Source organism: Tursiops truncatus, chromosome 9 (genome assembly GCF_011762595.2).
Source record: "Tursiops truncatus isolate mTurTru1 chromosome 9, mTurTru1.mat.Y, whole genome shotgun sequence".
NCBI classification, from domain to species: Eukaryota; Metazoa; Chordata; class Mammalia; order Artiodactyla; family Delphinidae; genus Tursiops; species Tursiops truncatus.
The window spans coordinates 19,883,075-19,901,193 of NC_047042.1; the positions used below are offsets into that span (position 1 = coordinate 19,883,075).

The 18,119-nt window shown below is 37.6% G+C and overlaps 1 protein-coding gene across 3 annotated transcripts in view; it reads right to left on the reverse strand.

Annotated features, from left to right (window-relative positions):
- Positions 1 to 18,119, reverse strand: part of ARMC10 (armadillo repeat containing 10) — a 51,302-nt gene that overhangs the window by 22,135 nt on the left and 11,048 nt on the right. For 2 of the 3 annotated variants that reach the window (XM_073809585.1, XM_019940546.2), the window contains exons 2-4: positions 12,446 to 12,594; positions 9,997 to 10,131; positions 6,662 to 6,838 (exon numbers count right to left, since the gene is read on the reverse strand). In XM_073809585.1, coding sequence (XP_073665686.1) covers positions 6,662 to 6,838; positions 9,997 to 10,131; positions 12,446 to 12,594 — 461 coding nt within the window. The remainder of the gene's footprint in view (positions 1 to 6,661; positions 6,839 to 9,996; positions 10,132 to 12,445; positions 12,595 to 18,119) is intronic. The other variant, XM_019940548.2, reaches the window with a different exon arrangement.

Here is an 18,119-nt window from a genome sequence, read left to right on the forward strand (position 1 = left end):
AACAACTAGCAAAACAGGAACACAACCCCACCCATTAGCAGAGAGGCTGCCTAAAATCATAATAAGGCCACAGACACCCCAAAAAACACCACCAGACGTGAACCTGCCCACTAGAGAGACAAGATCCAGCCTCATCCACCACAACACAGGCACTAGTCCCCTCCACCAGGAAGCCTACACAACCCACTGAACCAACCTTAGCCACTGGAGACAGACATCAAAAACAGCAGGAACTACGAACCTGCAGCCTGCAAAAAGGAGACCCCAAACACAGTAAGATAAGCAAAATGAGAAGACAGAAAAACACACAGCAGATAAAGGAGCAAGATAAAAATGCACCAGACCTAACAAATGAAGAGGAAATAGGCAGTCTACCTGAAAAAGAATTCAGAATAATGAGAGTAAGGATGATCCGAAATCTTGGAGATAGAATGGACAAAATGCAAGAATCAGTTAACAAGGGCCTAGAAGAACTAAAGATGAAACAAGCAACGATGAACAACACAATAAATGAAATTAAAAGTACTCTAGATGGGATCAATAGCAGAATAACTGAGGCAGAAGAACGGATAAGTGACCTGGAAGATAAAATAGTGGAAATAACTACTGCAGAGCAGAATAAAGAAAAAAGAATGAAAAGAACTGAGGACAGTCTCAGAGACCTCTGGGACAACATTAAACGCACCAACATTCGAATTATAGGGGTTCCAGAAGAGGAAGAGAAAAAGAAAGGGACTGAGAAAATATTTCAAGAGATTATAGTTGAAAACTTCCCTAATATGGGAAAGGAAATAGTTAATCAAGTCCAGGAAGCACAGAGAGTGCCATACAGGATAAATACAAGGAGAAATACACCAAGACACATATTAATCAAACTATCAAAAATTAAATACAAAGAAAGCATATTAAAAGCAGCAAGGGAAAAACAACAAATAACACATAAGGGAATCCCCATAAGGTTAACAGCTGATCTCTCAGCAGAAACCCTACAAGCCAGAAGGGAGTGGCAGGACATACTGAAAGTGATGAAGGAGAAAAACCTGCAGCCAAGACTACTCTACCCAGCAAGGATCTCATTCAGATTTGATGGAGAAATTAAAACCTTTACAGACAAGCAAAAGCTGAGAGAGTTCAGCACCACCAAACCAGCTTTACAACAAATGCTAAAGGATCTTCTCTAGGCAAGAAACACAAGAGAAGGAAAAGACCTATAATAACGAACCCAAAACAATTTAGAAAATGGGAATAGGAACATACATATCGATAATTACCTTAAATGTAAATGGACTAAATGCTCCCACCAAAAGACACAGATTAGCTGAATGGATACAAAAACAAGACCCTTATATATGCTGTCTACAAGAGACCCACTTCAGACCTAGAGACACATACAGACTGAAAGTAAGGGGATGGAAAAAGATATTCCATGCAAATGGAAACCAAAAGAAAGCTGGAGTAGCAATTCTCATATCAGACAAAATAGACTTTAAAATAAGGACTATTAAAAGAGACAAAGAAGGACACTACATAATGATCAAGGAATCGATCCAAGAAGAAGATATAACAATTGTAAATATTTATGCACCCAACATAGGAGCACCTCAATACATAAGGCAAATACTAACAGCCATAAAAGGGGAAATCGACAGTAACACATTCATCGTAGGGGACTTTAACACCCCACTTTCACCAATGGACAGATCATCCAAAATGAAAATAAATAAGGAAACACAAGCTTTAAATGATACATTAAACAAGATGGACTTAATTGATATTTATGGGACACTCCATCCAAAAACAACAGAATACACATTTTTCTCAAGTGCTCATGGAACATTCTCCAGGATAGATCATATCTTGGGTCACAAATCAAGCCTTGGTAAATTTAAGAAAATTGAAATTGTATCAAGTATCTTTTCTGACCACAACGCCATGAGACTAGATTATTAATTACAGGAAAAGATCTGTAAAAAATACAAACACATGGAGGCTAAACAATACACTACTTAATAATGAAGTGATCACTGAAGAAATCAAAGAGGAAATCAAAAAATACCTAGAAACAAATGACAATGGAGACACAACGACCCAAAACTTGTGGGATGCAGCAAAAGCAGTTCTAAGGGGGAAGTTTATAGCAATACAAGCCCACCTTAAGAAGCAGGAAACATCTAGAATAAACAACCTAACCTTGCACCTCAAGCAATTAGAGAAAGAAGAACAAAAAAACCCCAAAGCTAGCAGAAGGAAAGAAATCATAAAAATCAGATCAGAAATAAATGAAAAGAAATGAAGGAAACAATAGCAAAGATCAATAAAACTAAAAGCTGGTTCTTTGAGAAGATAAACAAAATAGATAAACCACTAGCCAGACTCATCAAGAAAAAAAGGGAGAAGACTCAAATCAATAGAATTAGAAATGAAAAAGGAGAGGTAACAACTGACACTGCAGAAATAAAAGAGATCATGAGAGATTACTACAAGCAACTCTATGCCAATAAAATGGACAATCTGGAAGAAATGGACAAATTCTTAGAAATGCACAACCTGCCAAGACTGAATCAGGAAGAAATAGAAAATATGAACAGACCAATCACAAGCACTGAAATTGAAACTGTGATTAAAAATCTTCCAGCACAGAAAAGCCCAGGACCAGATGTCTTCACAGGCGAATTCTATCAAACATTTAGAGAAGAGCTAACGCCTATCCTTCTCAAACTCTTCCAAAATATAGCAGAGGGAGGAACACTCCCAAACTCCTTCTACGAGGCCACCATCACCTTGATACCAAAACCAGACAAGGATGTCACAAAGAAAGAAAACTACAGGCCAATATCACTGATGAACATAGATGCAAAAATCCTCAACAAAATACTAGCAAACAGAATCGAACAGCACATTAAAAGGATCATACACCATGATCAAGTGGGGTTTATTCCAGGAATGCAAGGATTATTCAATATACGCAAATCTATCAATGTGATAAACCATATTAACAAATTGAAGGAGAAAAACCATATGATCATCTCAATAGATGCAGAGAAAGCTTTTGACAAAATTCAACACCCATTTATGATAAAAACCCTGCAGAAAGTAGGCATAGAGGGAACTTTCCTCAACATAATAAAGGCCATATATGACAAGCCCACAGCAAACATCATCCTCAATGGTGAAAACCTGAAAGCATTTCCACTAAGATCAGGAACAAGACAAGGTTGCCCACTCTCACCACTCTTTTTCAACATAGTTTTGGAAGTTTCAGCCACAGCAATCAGAGAAGAAAAGGAAATAAAAGGAATCCAAATCGGAAAAGAAGAAGTAAAGCTGTCACTGTTTGCAGATGACATGATCCTATACATAGAGAATCCTAAAGATGCTACCAGAAAACTACTAGAGCTAATCAATGAATTTGGTAAAGTGGCAGGATACAAAATTAATGCACAGAAATCTCTGGCATTCCTATATACTAATGATGAAAAATCTGAAAGTGAAATCAAGAAAACACTCCCATTCACCATTGCAACAAAAAGAATAAAATATCTAGGAATAAACCTACCTAAGGAGACAAAAGGCCTGTATGCAGAAAATTATAAGACACTGATGAAAGAAATTAAAGATGATACAAATAGATGGAGAGATATACCATGTTCTTGGATTGGAAGAATCAACATTGTGAAAATGACTCTACTACCCAAAGCAATCTATAGATTCAATGCAATCCCTATCAAACTACCACTGGCATTTTTCACAGAACTAGAACAAAAAATTTTGCAATTTGTATGGAAACACAAAAGACCCCGAATAGCCAAAGCAATCTTGAGAACGAAAAAAGGAACTGGAGGAATCAGGCTCCCTGACTTCAGACTATACTACAAAGCTACAGTTATCAAGACGGTATGGTACTGGCACAAAAACAGAAAGATAGATCAATGGAACAGGATAGAAAGCCCAGAGATAAACCCATGCACATATGGACACCTTATCTTTGATAAAGGTGGCAGGAATGTACAGTGGAGAAAGGACAGCCTCTTCAATAAGTGGTGCTGGGAAAACTGGACAGCTACATGTAAAAGTATGAGATTAGATCACTCCCTAACACCATACACAAAAATAAGCTCAAAATGGATTAAAGACCTAAATATAAGGCCAGAAACTGTCAAACTCTTAGAGGAAAACATAGGCAGAACACTCTATGACATAAATCACAGCAAGATCCTTTCTGACCCACCTCCTAGAGTAATGGAAATAAAAACAAAAATAAACAAATGGTACCTAATGAAACTTAAAAGCTTGTGCACAGCAAAGGAAACCATAAACAAGACCAAAAGACAACCCTCAGAATGGGAGAAAATATTTGCAAATGAAGCAACTGACAAAGGATTAATCTCCAAAATTTACAAGCAGCTCATGCAGCTCAATAACAAAAAAACAAACAACCCAATCCAAAAATGGGCAGAAGACCTAAATAGACATTTCTCCAAAGAAGATATACAGACTGCCAACAAACACATGAAAGAATGCTCAACATCATTAATCATCAGAGAAATGCAAATCAAAACTACAATGAGATATCATCTCACACCAGTCAGAATGGCCATCATCAAAAAATCTACAAACAATAAATGCTGGAGAGGGTGTGGAGAAAAGGGAACACTCTTGCACTGCTGGTGGGAATGTGAATTGGTTCAGCCACTATGGAGAACAGTATGGAGGTTCCTTAAAAAACTACAAATAGAACTACCATATGACCCAGCAATCCCACTACTGGGCATATACCCTGAGAAAACCGAAATTCAAAAAGAGTCATATACCAAAATGTTCATTGCAGCTCTATTTACAATAGCCTGGAGATGGAAACGACCTAAGTGCCCATCATCGGATGAATGGATAAAGAAGATGTGGCACATATATACAATGGAATATTACTCAGCCATAAAAAGAAACGAAATTGAGCTATTTGTAATGAGGTGGATAGACCTAGAGTCCGTCATACAGAGTGAAGTAAGTCAGAAAGAAAAAGACAAATACCGTATGCTAACACATATATATGGAATTTAAGAAAAAAAAATGTCATGAAGAACCTAGGGGTAAGGCAGGAATAAAGACGCAGACCTCCTAGAGAACGGACTTGAGGTTATGAGGAGGGGGAAGGGTGAGCTATGACAGGGCGAGAGAGAGTCATGGACATATACACACTAACAAACGTAGTAAGGTAGATAGCTAGTGGGAAGCAGCCGCATGGCACAGGGATATTGGCTCGGTGCTTTGTGACAGCCTGGAGGGGTGGGATAGGGAGGGTGGGAGGGAGGGAGACGCAAGAGGGAAGAGATATGGGAACATATGTATAACTGATGCACTTTGTTATAAAGCAGAAACTAACACACCATTGTAAAGCAATTATACCCCAATAAAGATGTTAAAAAATATATATATACAAACCATCTCTGAGACAGATATATACAGCCCCAAGGCCAGAGGTACTTGGCTCTGAACACAACGTGCCTCTGAGGTTTTGGGCAAAGTAGCTGCAGAGAGAACAGAAGAGTTTCCAACAGCTCCAATGCCATGTGGTAGAGAGAATGCAGTTTCTATGGGGTCAAGGGCTGGAAGTTACCTTGCTCCCCTGGAGAGAGGGGTGTTGACGGGTGTGTGCATTTGGAAATTGCCTATGGATGGAGCATTATTCCTAAAATATTGCTAATACAATTATTACATTTAATTTTGAGTGCCTTCGGGTACATCTTGGACCAGATCTAAGTAAGTCTGGCTACCTGAAATGTGGAAAACCCATATAAAAACATCTCAGAACAAATTTTAAAAGGACTATAGTAAGGCTCTGCTGTAATCACAATTTGATAACCTCAGAAGTAACTTCAGTGAACTTGATTATCTGGAGTTTGGCTTCACATTTAGTCCTTCTAAAATGCTCATGCATTTTTTTCAACTCTGCCAGAGAACACAGACCAATACAGTAAAACACTGATGAACAACTGACTCAACTAATTAGAGCCTTTGATTACTCTACCTTCTGTTTTTATGGTATTTCTTGAAAAGTGGTGCTTGGTAAGAATGCACACCAATATGAGGGCTTTACTCAAGCAGTTTTCACAGGGTGTCCCAGTTAATTCAGCTCCAACTCTGTTGCCTCCTACATCTATTGATACATAACAGGTCAAAGTGGAGCACTGAGACATGCATTACTGAAACTTAAAAGTATCAGTGTCGGAAAGATTTTACAACACACAATGGTCGAATCAAAAAAAAAGTTCTGTTAACCCTGAGGTAAGCAAAAAACTCAATTACCCAGCACTGTCACTCAAAGACTTCTTTGAATCACAATGGTCCTGTATCTGGTGCGGGTGAAGCTAGCTATTTCACTTCAGTAAAAGGTAAACTGATTTTCAGAAAACCAAATGAATACCCATCTATTGATAAGTGAAACAACAGATTATTTTCACAAGTTAACTTTGAAATTCAACATTAGGGTATAAAAATAATATACTTTCTTGCGCCCATGTAAGGGTTTTTAGTAAACTTTGAACTTTCTTTTTTGAGGAGCATCAACTTAAGACGGGTGACTTGTAAACTGAATTCCAATCTTAATAAACTGGATGCAATAGCTGTTTGTACTGCAAGTAATGACCAACCACTTCCTTCATACCTTGGTGCCTCCGTTTCCCGTGAGCAACAAGTGGAACAGGTCTGTAATGTAACAGCTAAGCATGTGCTGGTGGTCATTGGTCACTGTCATGTTTGTTAACAACCTCAGTCCGGCCAGCTGCACAGCGGAGTTCAGGGGGCCGGAGAAGACATCCTCACAGACTTGACTGACGTACACCTGAAGGCGGGGAAAAAGTGAGCGTCTTAGGATCTCCAAAATTTTTCTATTGAACCGTAACTTTTCTGCACAGCAGAACAGGGTGATTGTTCAGGATGAGACTTGCTCCTTAGGAAAGATGGTATTTGTATCCAGCCCTCAAACTTGGGTGACTTTTTTTTTTTTAAGCTGCCCTTGTTAATGGGAGGCACGGAGTATTTTACAGATATACCTCACTTCAGCCCTGAGACAACTCTAATGAGGCAGTGTTATTATGGCCATTTTACTGACAAGGACTTTAAACTCTTCCAAGAGCTTGGACCCCCTGCCCAATGTAACGAGCTGGTGGAGCAGTGTCCAACCCCAGAGACCATGCTCCCAACACCAATGGGGGGCCTCCCAACCCCGTCTGCCTTTCTGTGTCTGGGCACACTTGGATGAGGAAGAAGACCTGTAGGGCCATTTTGTACCATGGTTAAGTACCTGAACAGTAGGATCTAGGGGTGATATCATGTTAGAAGTAAAGAATGGGGGAGACACAAAGTCAAATAGAACTTTTCTTTAGAGTTCTTTCCTTCAAAAGTAAGCAGAAGGCTTCCCTGGTGGTGCAGTGGTTAAGAATCCGCCTGCCCACGCAAGGGACACGGGCAGGATCTTCCTGGTCCAGGAAGATCCCACATGCTGCGGAGCAACTAAGCCTGTGCGCCACAACTACTGAGTCTGCACTCTAGAGCCCACGCACCACAACTACTGAGCCCACGTGCCACAACTATCGAAGCCCGCGCACCTAGAGCCCGTGCTCCGCAACAAGAGAAGCCTCGACAATGAGAAGCCCGCACACCGCAACGAAGTGTAGCCCCCGCTCACAGCAACTAGAGAAAAGCCTGCGCACAGCAACTAAGACCCAACACAGCCAAAAATTAATTAATTAATTAAAAAAAAAAAAAGCAGAGGCAAACTCTATTTGGCCCAAGGTTCTTATTTACTGAGGTATATGTATATGAACTACTCCTTCATAATATTGTAAACCGCCACTGGCAAAAAGTAATGCAATGCCAGTAGTACTCCTATTTCACACATGACAGATCTAAACTAAACCCAGGGTGATGGAAATTTTTCTGAAACTCTATTTTCTATGTTTTGGCCATGATCTCTCCAGCTTGGAAAAGTTATGTCTCACAAATAATTGGTATTCACCTAAGTCTGAACTCCACCAAACATTCTAATTGGTAAGAAAAATTCCCTAATATAAAATGCTAAGGAATTACCAACTGTCCCATAAGCCAGTATTAACTTTTAAAAATATCCAAATGTATTCATGTTACCTAATGGCAGTAAAGCAAAGAGAGATTACAATTTTAATCTGGTTTCAAGATCTAAATGATATTTACAAATCAATCTGGCTGTCCTGGGTCACCATTTCATTCTACATCCATCCTTTTAAAAAATGGCATTTCCTTAGAATCATTATAAATCATGTATTTTCACAGGATGCTCATGTCTTTCAAAGCATTTCATAAAATGTGCTGAGCATTTACATCCTTATTAGCTCTGAATCTTTTCTCCATTTCAGTTCTAGCAACAAGATTACCAAATGGGCCAGCTCAGTTATTCCTGGAGCCGTGCCCACCTCACCTTGTTCCTTTCTCTTGTGATTCCCTCCTTCCCCAACTCTGCCCGTAGAAAGCTTAGACAGTCTTAAGAGCCATCTTGGGCTCTACCTTTTACAGAAACTTCTGAATGAAATCTCTCCTTTCTGTGTATTCAATGATATTTTACTTGTATTTTTCCTTAAAGTATTTCATCATGTTCTGCCTTGAATTACAACTATTTGTGGACTTGCCTCATCCCTCCTTCTAGCTTTCTTAAAACAAGAGCTAATCACGTTCATTTCTAAACTCTGTTAACACAGAGCAGGAGCTCAATAAATGTTGAATTAACATAATTTCCTCATTTATTGTGTCTTCCTGCTGATGTCATCTGACTTTGGCCTGGTTCCTTTACCACACTTGGATTAAACTGAACCCCCAATTCAGAAGTCCACTGCACTTCTTATTGGCTGGTTCAGGTCCCTCCTTCCTCTGACTTAGTCTCCATAAAAATGAGCAGAGGGCCTGAACAGACATGTTTCCAAAGACATACAAATGGTCAATAGGTTCACGAAAAGATGTTCAACATCACTAATCATTAGGGAAATGCAAATCAAAACCACCGTGAGATATCACCTCACACCTAGTAGAGTGGTTATCAAAAAGACAAGAAGTAACAAGTGCTGGCAAGGATGTGGAGAAAAAGGAACCCTTGTGTACTGTTGGTGGTTGGTGCAGCCACTATGGAAACCAGTATGGATATTCTTCAAAAAATTTAAAATAGAACTACCATATGATCCAGTAATCCCACTTCTGGGTATATATCCAAAGAAAACAAAATCACTATCTCAACGCAACATCTGCACTCCCGTGTTCACTGCAGTGTTAGTCACAATAGCCAAGACATAGAAATAACCTAAGTGTCAATCAATGGACAAATGGATAAAGGAAATGTGTGTATATACAATGGAATACTATTCACTATAAAAAAGGAAATCCTGCTATTTGTGAAAAATGGACGGACCTTGAGGGCATTACGTTAAGTGAAATAAGTCTGACAGAGAAGACAAACAATGAATGATCCTATTTACATGTGGGATGTGAAAAAGCCAAACTCACAGAAACAGAGAGGAGAATGTTCAGGTGAAGGAAATGGGGAGATGTGATCAAAGCAGACAAACAAAGTTATCAGGTGAATAAGTTGTGGAGTCAAATGTACAGCAAGGTGACTATAGTTAACAATACTATATTGTATACTTGCACATTGCTAAGAGAGTAGATCTCAAATGTTCTCACCACACACACACATGCATGCACAGGTAATTATGAGGTGATGGAGGTGTTTGCCAATGCTATACAGTAGCAGCCATCATTTGCAATATATATGTGTATCAAATCATCATGTCGTATACCTTAAACTTATACAATATTTATGTCAATTATATCTCAATAAAGCTGGAAAAAAATAAAAATAATTCTTGGCTATAAAGTTATAAAGTATGGCCTACTAAAATTTCATTACTTACCTTTTTGTTATTTTTCTCTTTCATTTACAGAAATCCTTACCTTTTGTGATTTCAGATAACTTACCTTTATCTTTATTTGATTTTCAACATTCACACTCAGGTTATTCAGTGCATTTAAAGCTTTCTCTTTAATACTCTGGTTGGGATTGTTGATTTTGCTTCCAATGATTGGAATACCACCCAATTCACGAATCGTGACCTAAGAAGGAAAAAACAGGACCATGACTTCAAAATGCACCCCCCTTCATTATATTCTTTGCATCTACAAATAACAAATAAAAACTCATGACTCTTTGGAAATACTGTTCCCATATACAACCTCTGATTCCTATTTTTCAAAAAAGTTTACTACCCATAATTTTATAGGTAAAGAAACCAATTGAAAATAAATTATTAATATATGTAATATTTAAACTATAGCATGGAGATATACAATGAAGATTTATATCTACTACAAGAGCTACTATAATGATCTCAAAGCAATTTACAAACAAAATTATTTTACTTTGAAATAAGTTATATCTCTATTACAGGCCAATTTGGAAATGCATTAAGATTTAGAACACTACAGTATTGTTTTGCTAAAATGAATACTTTGGAAGACTAATCCCTCAAGATTTTAGTAGATGCTCCATTAAAAAAAAGGGAGCTTTCATGGATAAGTAACTTTGAGAAACTCTGGGTATAACAAGACTAAACACGTCTCTTTATTTTGACGCAATCCTATGTTCGTGTGCATTGGAATCTCCGAGAGGGGAGTATTGAATATAGTACTTCTATAAACTTTATCCATAAAGAAGATCATTTTTCAGTTGGGGGAGAGGAAGAAAACTTATTAACATCTTGAAGTATTAAAGTTCCACACAGTTTGGAAATGGTGCCCAAATTTTCAGAGGAAAAATAATCTGGAGATTTCTCACAATCAACTGCAACACTAAATACTATGTGCCTTTGTCCCAACGTTGAAAGAGACATAAACTTTCATTCCTCACAAGAAAAATAAGCTGAAAATGACTCCTGTCAGGCCAAAACATGCCATTCTATCAGAAAAAGAGATAAAGAAGTTTTCCCTCTGCAATTCCAGGTTCTTTCAAAGAACGTGTGGTTACTAGAAAACAGCCCTTTTTAAAAAAAAAAAACAAAAAAAACTGTACTGTTAAAGCAGATGAAGGCATTATAATTGATGACGAGGGACACCAACTCCCATTACTGAAGAAAGTACTTGTTTACCAGTGGCTTCTGACCCCCTCACTCTGACTACAGTTTGTTTCAGAGGAATATAAAACTATGGCATCGGAAATAACCCCAATACAGGCATGCTAATAAGCTAGTCACCATCTGTTGTTTCCGTCTGCCAGGCACCCCTCTATCTATTGGGGCAGACACAACACCTCCTCTATCCTATATAGTCCCTGGTGGGACTGCTGGTCAATTGTGTTCACACCCATCCCTGTTGTTTTTGGCTGCAGGATGCACATGTGAGCCAGGCCTTGGTAATCATGGTCCAGGGTGCTTTGGCCCAACAATCAATCCAAAGGGTTGGCACTTATCCTAGCAGAGCAACTCCACCTTTCAGATCATAAGCTACAATAATGAAGGCTTGAGAGGCCAGTGACTTTCTTTCCATCCCTGTGAAGAAAACCTCTTTGTGGCCAGAGAGACAGAGATCAAAACACAAAAAGAAGCAGGGATAAGCAGCCAAAAGACAGAGAAAGAGAAGGTCTGATAATTTTTTCTGTAACCCTGAACTATATTCACACTTGTGCCTGAAACCAATGATACCCTTGGATGTCCAAGTTAACTGAGCTCAATATTTTCCCTTTTTGGTTTGAAATAATTTAAGTTGGGTTCTGTCATTTACAACTGAAATGTGAGTAACAGACAAATATTCCTTGTATCTCCCTATAAATCGCTAGAGCTTTAGAGTAAACCTTGACATGATGGATAAATACGGACTAAAATGAAGTATAAATTCAAAACTGTGCATGCATGACAATGTTAAGAAAGGGCATTAGCTGAAAATAATGACAAAAACTGTTTTACTTTTCTCCATGGGTAGTGGGGGGAGGAAGCAGAGGCCATTTACATTGGTCCGTGGTTGTCAGCGTGTGGTCTAGGGAGCACCTGCATCAGAACCATCCTCATAAGCCCTGTGTACAATGTAAAACATGTACTTAAATGTCAGATGCTTTTGTTGCTCTACTGCAGCACTGCTGAACTTTAAATAATTAAAAAGGCCACGCAATGCTAAGTGTTGATTAGATACACTTATTACAAATGTGATGCCAGTGACCAACTTCATAAGGATCTTGATCTAGAATCCTATTACTACTCGTATTACTATTAGGCTGTGCTTTTCAGAAGTAAACAAACGTTATTCTGTAGGTATCCATAGCCATACTATATAGATGAAAAAATCGAGGCTCTGAGAGGTTAAGTAACTTATCACGGTCACAATTGGTGCTGGTGTGTGAGAATAGGAGGAACGTGTTTGCAGAGACTAGGGTACTCACTTGGTTGACTGAAAAGGCTGCATTGTTACCCAGAGTGACCAAAGCTCTTTCGATAATGACAGGATCCTCAGTAGACTCAAGCAGGTAAAGGAGTTTCTGAAGTTGTTCAGCATTTAGGATATCATCATATGAGCCATTGGTTAAGTCTTCTGCATAAGAATAAAGTTATTAAAGTTCATTTAAAATCAATATGAGACAAATTTTTTTTACGAACAATACTGAATGCATATTCTGATGCCAGGCACAGTTTTAAGCACTTCAAATGCCTTATCTCATTTAATCTTCAAGTGACCCTTGGCAGAGGATACTATTATAATTCTCAATTTACAGACAGAATACTGAGGCTTATAAACGTTAAGAAATTAGCCAATGGTTACTTTTCTCTTTTAGTAAGGCACTGCATGCCAACAGCATTTCTCTTTTAGTAAGGCACTGCATGCCAACAGCATTTTCTGTTTCTTCTTTGTAAAAATCAAGTACACCCATCCAGTGGAGCACTTCCCTACAGACATAGATTATTAAGAAACAGAATTTGCATTAGGGAGAACTGTTCTGATCACAGTTTTAAGAGTGCCTCAGGCTGGAGCAAAAGCTATGGGAGTGGCCCAATCATGCTGCTCGTGGGGCGCTTTTGTTTGGTTTATATGAGCAAGGCATGATGACCGAGACGCAAGAACAGCAGTCCACCTGGGGGTGATGACAAAAGCTGTTCTTCTGAGGAATAGGTCAAGTAGTCAAATGCTGGATCTGCTCAGGAACATTTAAAATTTATAGCTCTAACCTTTTAAAAAAAATCCTCTTTGTAGAAATCACCACAGGAAAAACAGAAAGCATTTGTATAATGCTATAATTGTGTTATAAATATAGAACATGATTCTCTCCAAATTAAACTATGAGAATAGGTCAGACAGTGCAAGTGTCCACAGTACATTGCCCAGGGTGGGGCTGAGGGGGCAGTTTATAACAAGAGGTGCTGTATGATGTCACAGCTGTGCTTTTTGTTTTTAAAAATGTCTCTCAAATTATTAAAAGTTATCTTTGGATGCTGGGATTATGAATGACTTATTTTCTACCCCTGTGCTCATGAGTACTTTCTGATTTTTTTACAGTAAACATGTATCACTTTATTAAAATAATTGAGTATATTGCTTAAAGAGGAAACACAGAAAAATATGAGGTAAACAGACAAGTTTAGATTATGGGAGCCAATAAGTGATATGATGTCCTGAAGAAGCCAAACAAGAAATCAATTATTAGGAAAATCTAAAAGCCAAAAAGCCAGCAGATTCTCACTCCCATGTCTTATAATCAGAACCTCTGTACCATGCTTTTACGCCTGAATCCACAACCTGCCTCGTTAACACCTTATAAAAGAATTTCACCCAAAGAATACTTGAAAAGGTAAGTGAAACAATGACAAAAACACAGATTTTTAAAATGGAAAGATTTTTGGGGGGTTCATCCAAACCTCTTATTTTACACACAAAGAAACTGAGACCAGGATCATTTAAGGATTTGCCTAATGTCACAAAGGAGTTAGTAGCAGAGACCAGAGAAATGAAAATACAAAGCTGCAGACAACCACTTAACCTCTTTTGGGTCTCAGTCTTCTCACATGTAAAATAAGGTTGGTCAAACACTATAACTGGTTCCAAAAGTTCCTGTACAGCCCTGAAGTTGTGTAATTTTATACATATACACATGACAGAAATAGGATAAATTTAACTCATTCATACTTCCAAAATATTTCAAAATCCTATAACTTCCTTATATATTTTCCACAAAGTCATTAAAAAGTTTCATAGATACATAAATTATTTATAAATAGCCAAATAAAAATTTACAGGGAAAAGTGTTAAATCATAGATTTTTCACTTGAAGGAAGGAAGTGCAATGTGGTTAAAAGTAAAAGTAAGTTAAAAGTTAAAAGTAAGCCAAGGTTAAGTCTGGTTCAAATTCCAGCTAAGCTATTTACCAGCTGAGAGACTTAACCTCTCCAAGACTCAGTTTCTTCATCTATTACATGGGAGTTAATAATGCCTACCTTAAAGCATTTTTATGTCTTTGGATATATACCCAAGAGTGGAATTGCTGGATCATGTGGTAGTCCCATTTTTAGTTTTATGAGGAATGTCCATACTGTTTTCCACAGTGGCTGCACCAATTTACATTCCCACCAACAGTGTATAATGATTCCCTTTCCTCCACATCCTCACCAACACTTGTTATTTGTGGTCTTTTTGATGACAGCATTCTGACAGGTGTGAGGTGATATCTCACTGTGGCTTTGATTGGCATTTCTCTGATCATTAGCAATGCTGAGCATCTTTTCATGTCCCTGTTGCCCATCTACATGTCTTCTTAGGAAAAATATCTGTTCAGGTCTTCTGCCCATTTTCTAACCAGGTTCTTTTTTTGGTATTGAGTTGTATAAGGTGTTTATATATTTTGGATATTAAGTAACCCCTTGTTGGTTGCATCATTTGCAAATATTTTCACCCATTCAGTAAGTTGTGTTTTTGTTTTGCAAATGGATTCCTTTGTTGTGCAAAAGCTTTTCAGTTTAATTAGGTCCTATTTGCTTATTTTTACTTTTGTTTCCTTTGCCTTAGGAGACAGGTTCAAAAAAATATTGCTACGATTTATGTCAAAGAGTGTTCTGCCTATGTTTTCTTCCAGTAGTTGTATACTTTCCAGTCTTACATGTAGGTCTTTGTTCCATTTTGAGTTTATTTTTGCATATGGTATGAGAAAATATTCTAATTTCATGCTTTTAAATGTAGCTGTCCAGTTTTCTAAGCACCACTGATTAAAAAGACTAGCTTTTCCCCATTGTATATTCTTGCCTCCTTTGTTCTAGATTAATTGACCATAAGTTCTTGCTTTATTTCTGAACTATCTATTCTGTTCCATTGATCTATGTGTCTGTTTCTGTGCCAGTACCATACTGTTTTGATAAATGTAGCTTTGCAGTATAGTCTGAAGTCCAGGAGCCTGATTCCTCCAGCTTTATTCTTCTTTCTCAGGATTGTTTTGGCTATTCGGGGTGTTTTGTGTTTCCATAAATATTTTTAAATTATTTGTTCTAGTTTTTGAAAAAATGCCATTGGTATTTTGATAGGGATTGCACTGAATCTGTAGATTGCCTTGAATCTGTAGATTGCCTTGAGAATATGGTCATTTTAACAATATGAATTCTTCCAATCAATGCACAACATATATATCTTTCCATCTATTTGCATCATCTTCAATTTCTTTCATCAGTGTCTTAAAGTTTTCTAGGTATAGGTCTTCTAACTCCTTACGCAGATTTATACTTAGGTATTTTATGCTTTTTGATGTGATGGAAAATGAGATTGTTTCCTTAATTTCTCTTTACAATAGTTCGTTGTTAGTGTATAGATATGCAACCAATTTCTGTATAGTAATTTTGCATCTTGCAACTTTTCCAAATTCATTGATGAGCTTTTTGGTGGTGTCTTTGAGATTTTCTATGTATAGTATCATGTCATTTGCAAATAGTGACAGTCCTACTTTTTCCTTTCAAATCTGGATTCCTTTTATTTCTTTTTCTTGTCTGATGGCTGTGGCTAGGACGTCCAATACTATGTTGAATAAAAGTGGCAAGAGTGGGCATCCTTATCTTGTTCCTGATCTTAGAGGAAAATGCTTTTTACCACTGAATATCATGTTAGCTATGGGCTTCTCATATACGGCCTTTATTATGTTGAGGTATGTTCCATCTATACCAACTTGGTTGAGGGATTTGTTAAAAAAAAAAAAAGGATGCTGAATTTGTCAAAACATTTTTGCATCAGTTCAGATGATCATATGATTTTTATTCTACAATTCATTAATGTGGTGTATCACACTGATTCATTTGCCAACATTGAACCATTCTTGCATCCTTGGAATTAATCCCAATTGATCATGGTGTATGATCTTTTTATTGTACTGTTAAATTCAGTTTGCTAATATTTTGTTGAGGACTTTTGTATCTATGTTCAATGATATTGGCCTGCAATTTTCTTTTCTGTGTGATATCTTTGTCTTGTTTTGGCATCAGGGTGATGCTGGCCTCATAGAATGAGTTCAGAAGCATTCCTTCCTCTGCAACTTTTTGGAATAGTTTGAGAAGGACACGTGTTAACACTTCTCTAAATGTTTGGTAGAATTTACCCGTGAAGACATCTGGTCCTGGACTTTTGTTTGTTGGGAGTTTAAAAAACTATTCAATTTCATTACTGGTAATTGGTCTGTTCATGTTTCCTATTTCTTACTGGTTCAGTCTTGGGAGATTGTACATTTCTAGGAATTTGTCCATTCCTTCTAGGTTTTCCATTTTATTGGCATATAGTTGTTCATAGTAGTATTTTATAATCCTTTCTATTTCTGTGTTGTTGGTCCTAACCTCTTTTTCATTTCTGATTTTATTGATTTGGGCCCCCTCTTTTTTTTTTTTTATGAGTCTGGCTAAAGGTTTATCAATTTTATCTTACCAAAGAACTAGCTCTCAGTTTCACTGATATTTTCTATTTTTTTTATGAGTCTATTTCATTTATTTCTGCTCTGATCTTTATAATTTCTTTCCTTCTGCTAAGTTTGGGTTTTGTTTGGTCTTCTTTTTCTAGTTCCTTTAAGTGTAAGGTTAGGTTATTTGAGAATTTTCTTGTTTCCTGAGGCTGGCCTGTATTGCATAAAATGCCCTCTTAAAACTGCTTTTCCTGGGCTTCCCTGGTGGCGCAGTGGTTGAGAGTCCGCCTGCTGATGCAGGGGACATGGGTTCGTGCCCCGGACTGGGAAGATCCCACATGCCGCAGAGCGGCTAGGCCCGTGAGCCATGGCCACTGAGCCTGTGCGTCCGGAGCCTGTGCTCCACAATGGGAGAGGCCACAACAGTGAGAGGCCTGCGTAACACAAAAAAAAAAAAAAATAAATAAAACAACAAAAAAAAACTGCTTTTCCTGCATCCCATAGATTCTGGATCTTTGTGTTTCTGTTTTCATTTGTCTCCAGTATTTTTTACTTTCTTCTTTGATTTCTTCAGTGATCTACTGGTTGTTCAACAGCATATGTTTTAGCCTCCAAGTATTTGTTTTTTGCAGTTTTTTCCTTGTAGTTAATTTCTAGTTTCATACTATTGTGGTTGGAAAAGATGGTTGATATAACTTCAATTTTCTTAAATTTACTGAGACTTTTTTTTGTGGACTAGCATGTGATCTACCCTGAAAAATGGTCCATGTGCACTTGAAAAGAATGTGTATTCTGCTGCTTTTGGATGGAATGTTTTATATATATCTAATAGTTCTATCTGGTATAATGTGTCATTTAAAGCCACTGTTTCCTTATTCATTCTCTGTCTGTATGATCTGTCCACTGATGTAAGTGGTGTGTTAAAGTCCCAAACTATTATTGTGTTACTATCGATTTCTCCCTTTATGTCTCTTAATATCTGCTATGTACTTACGTGGTCCTATGATGGGTGCACATATGTTTAAAATTGTTACATCTTCTTCTTGATTCTATTATAGATTTCTGGTTTGTAGTTACCATGACTCCTATATAGCAATACATATATATATACATACACACACACACATATGTACGTATGTGATTGTTTTAAGTTGCTGATCTCTTCATTTCAAACACATTTTAACAACCCTGCATTTTTACT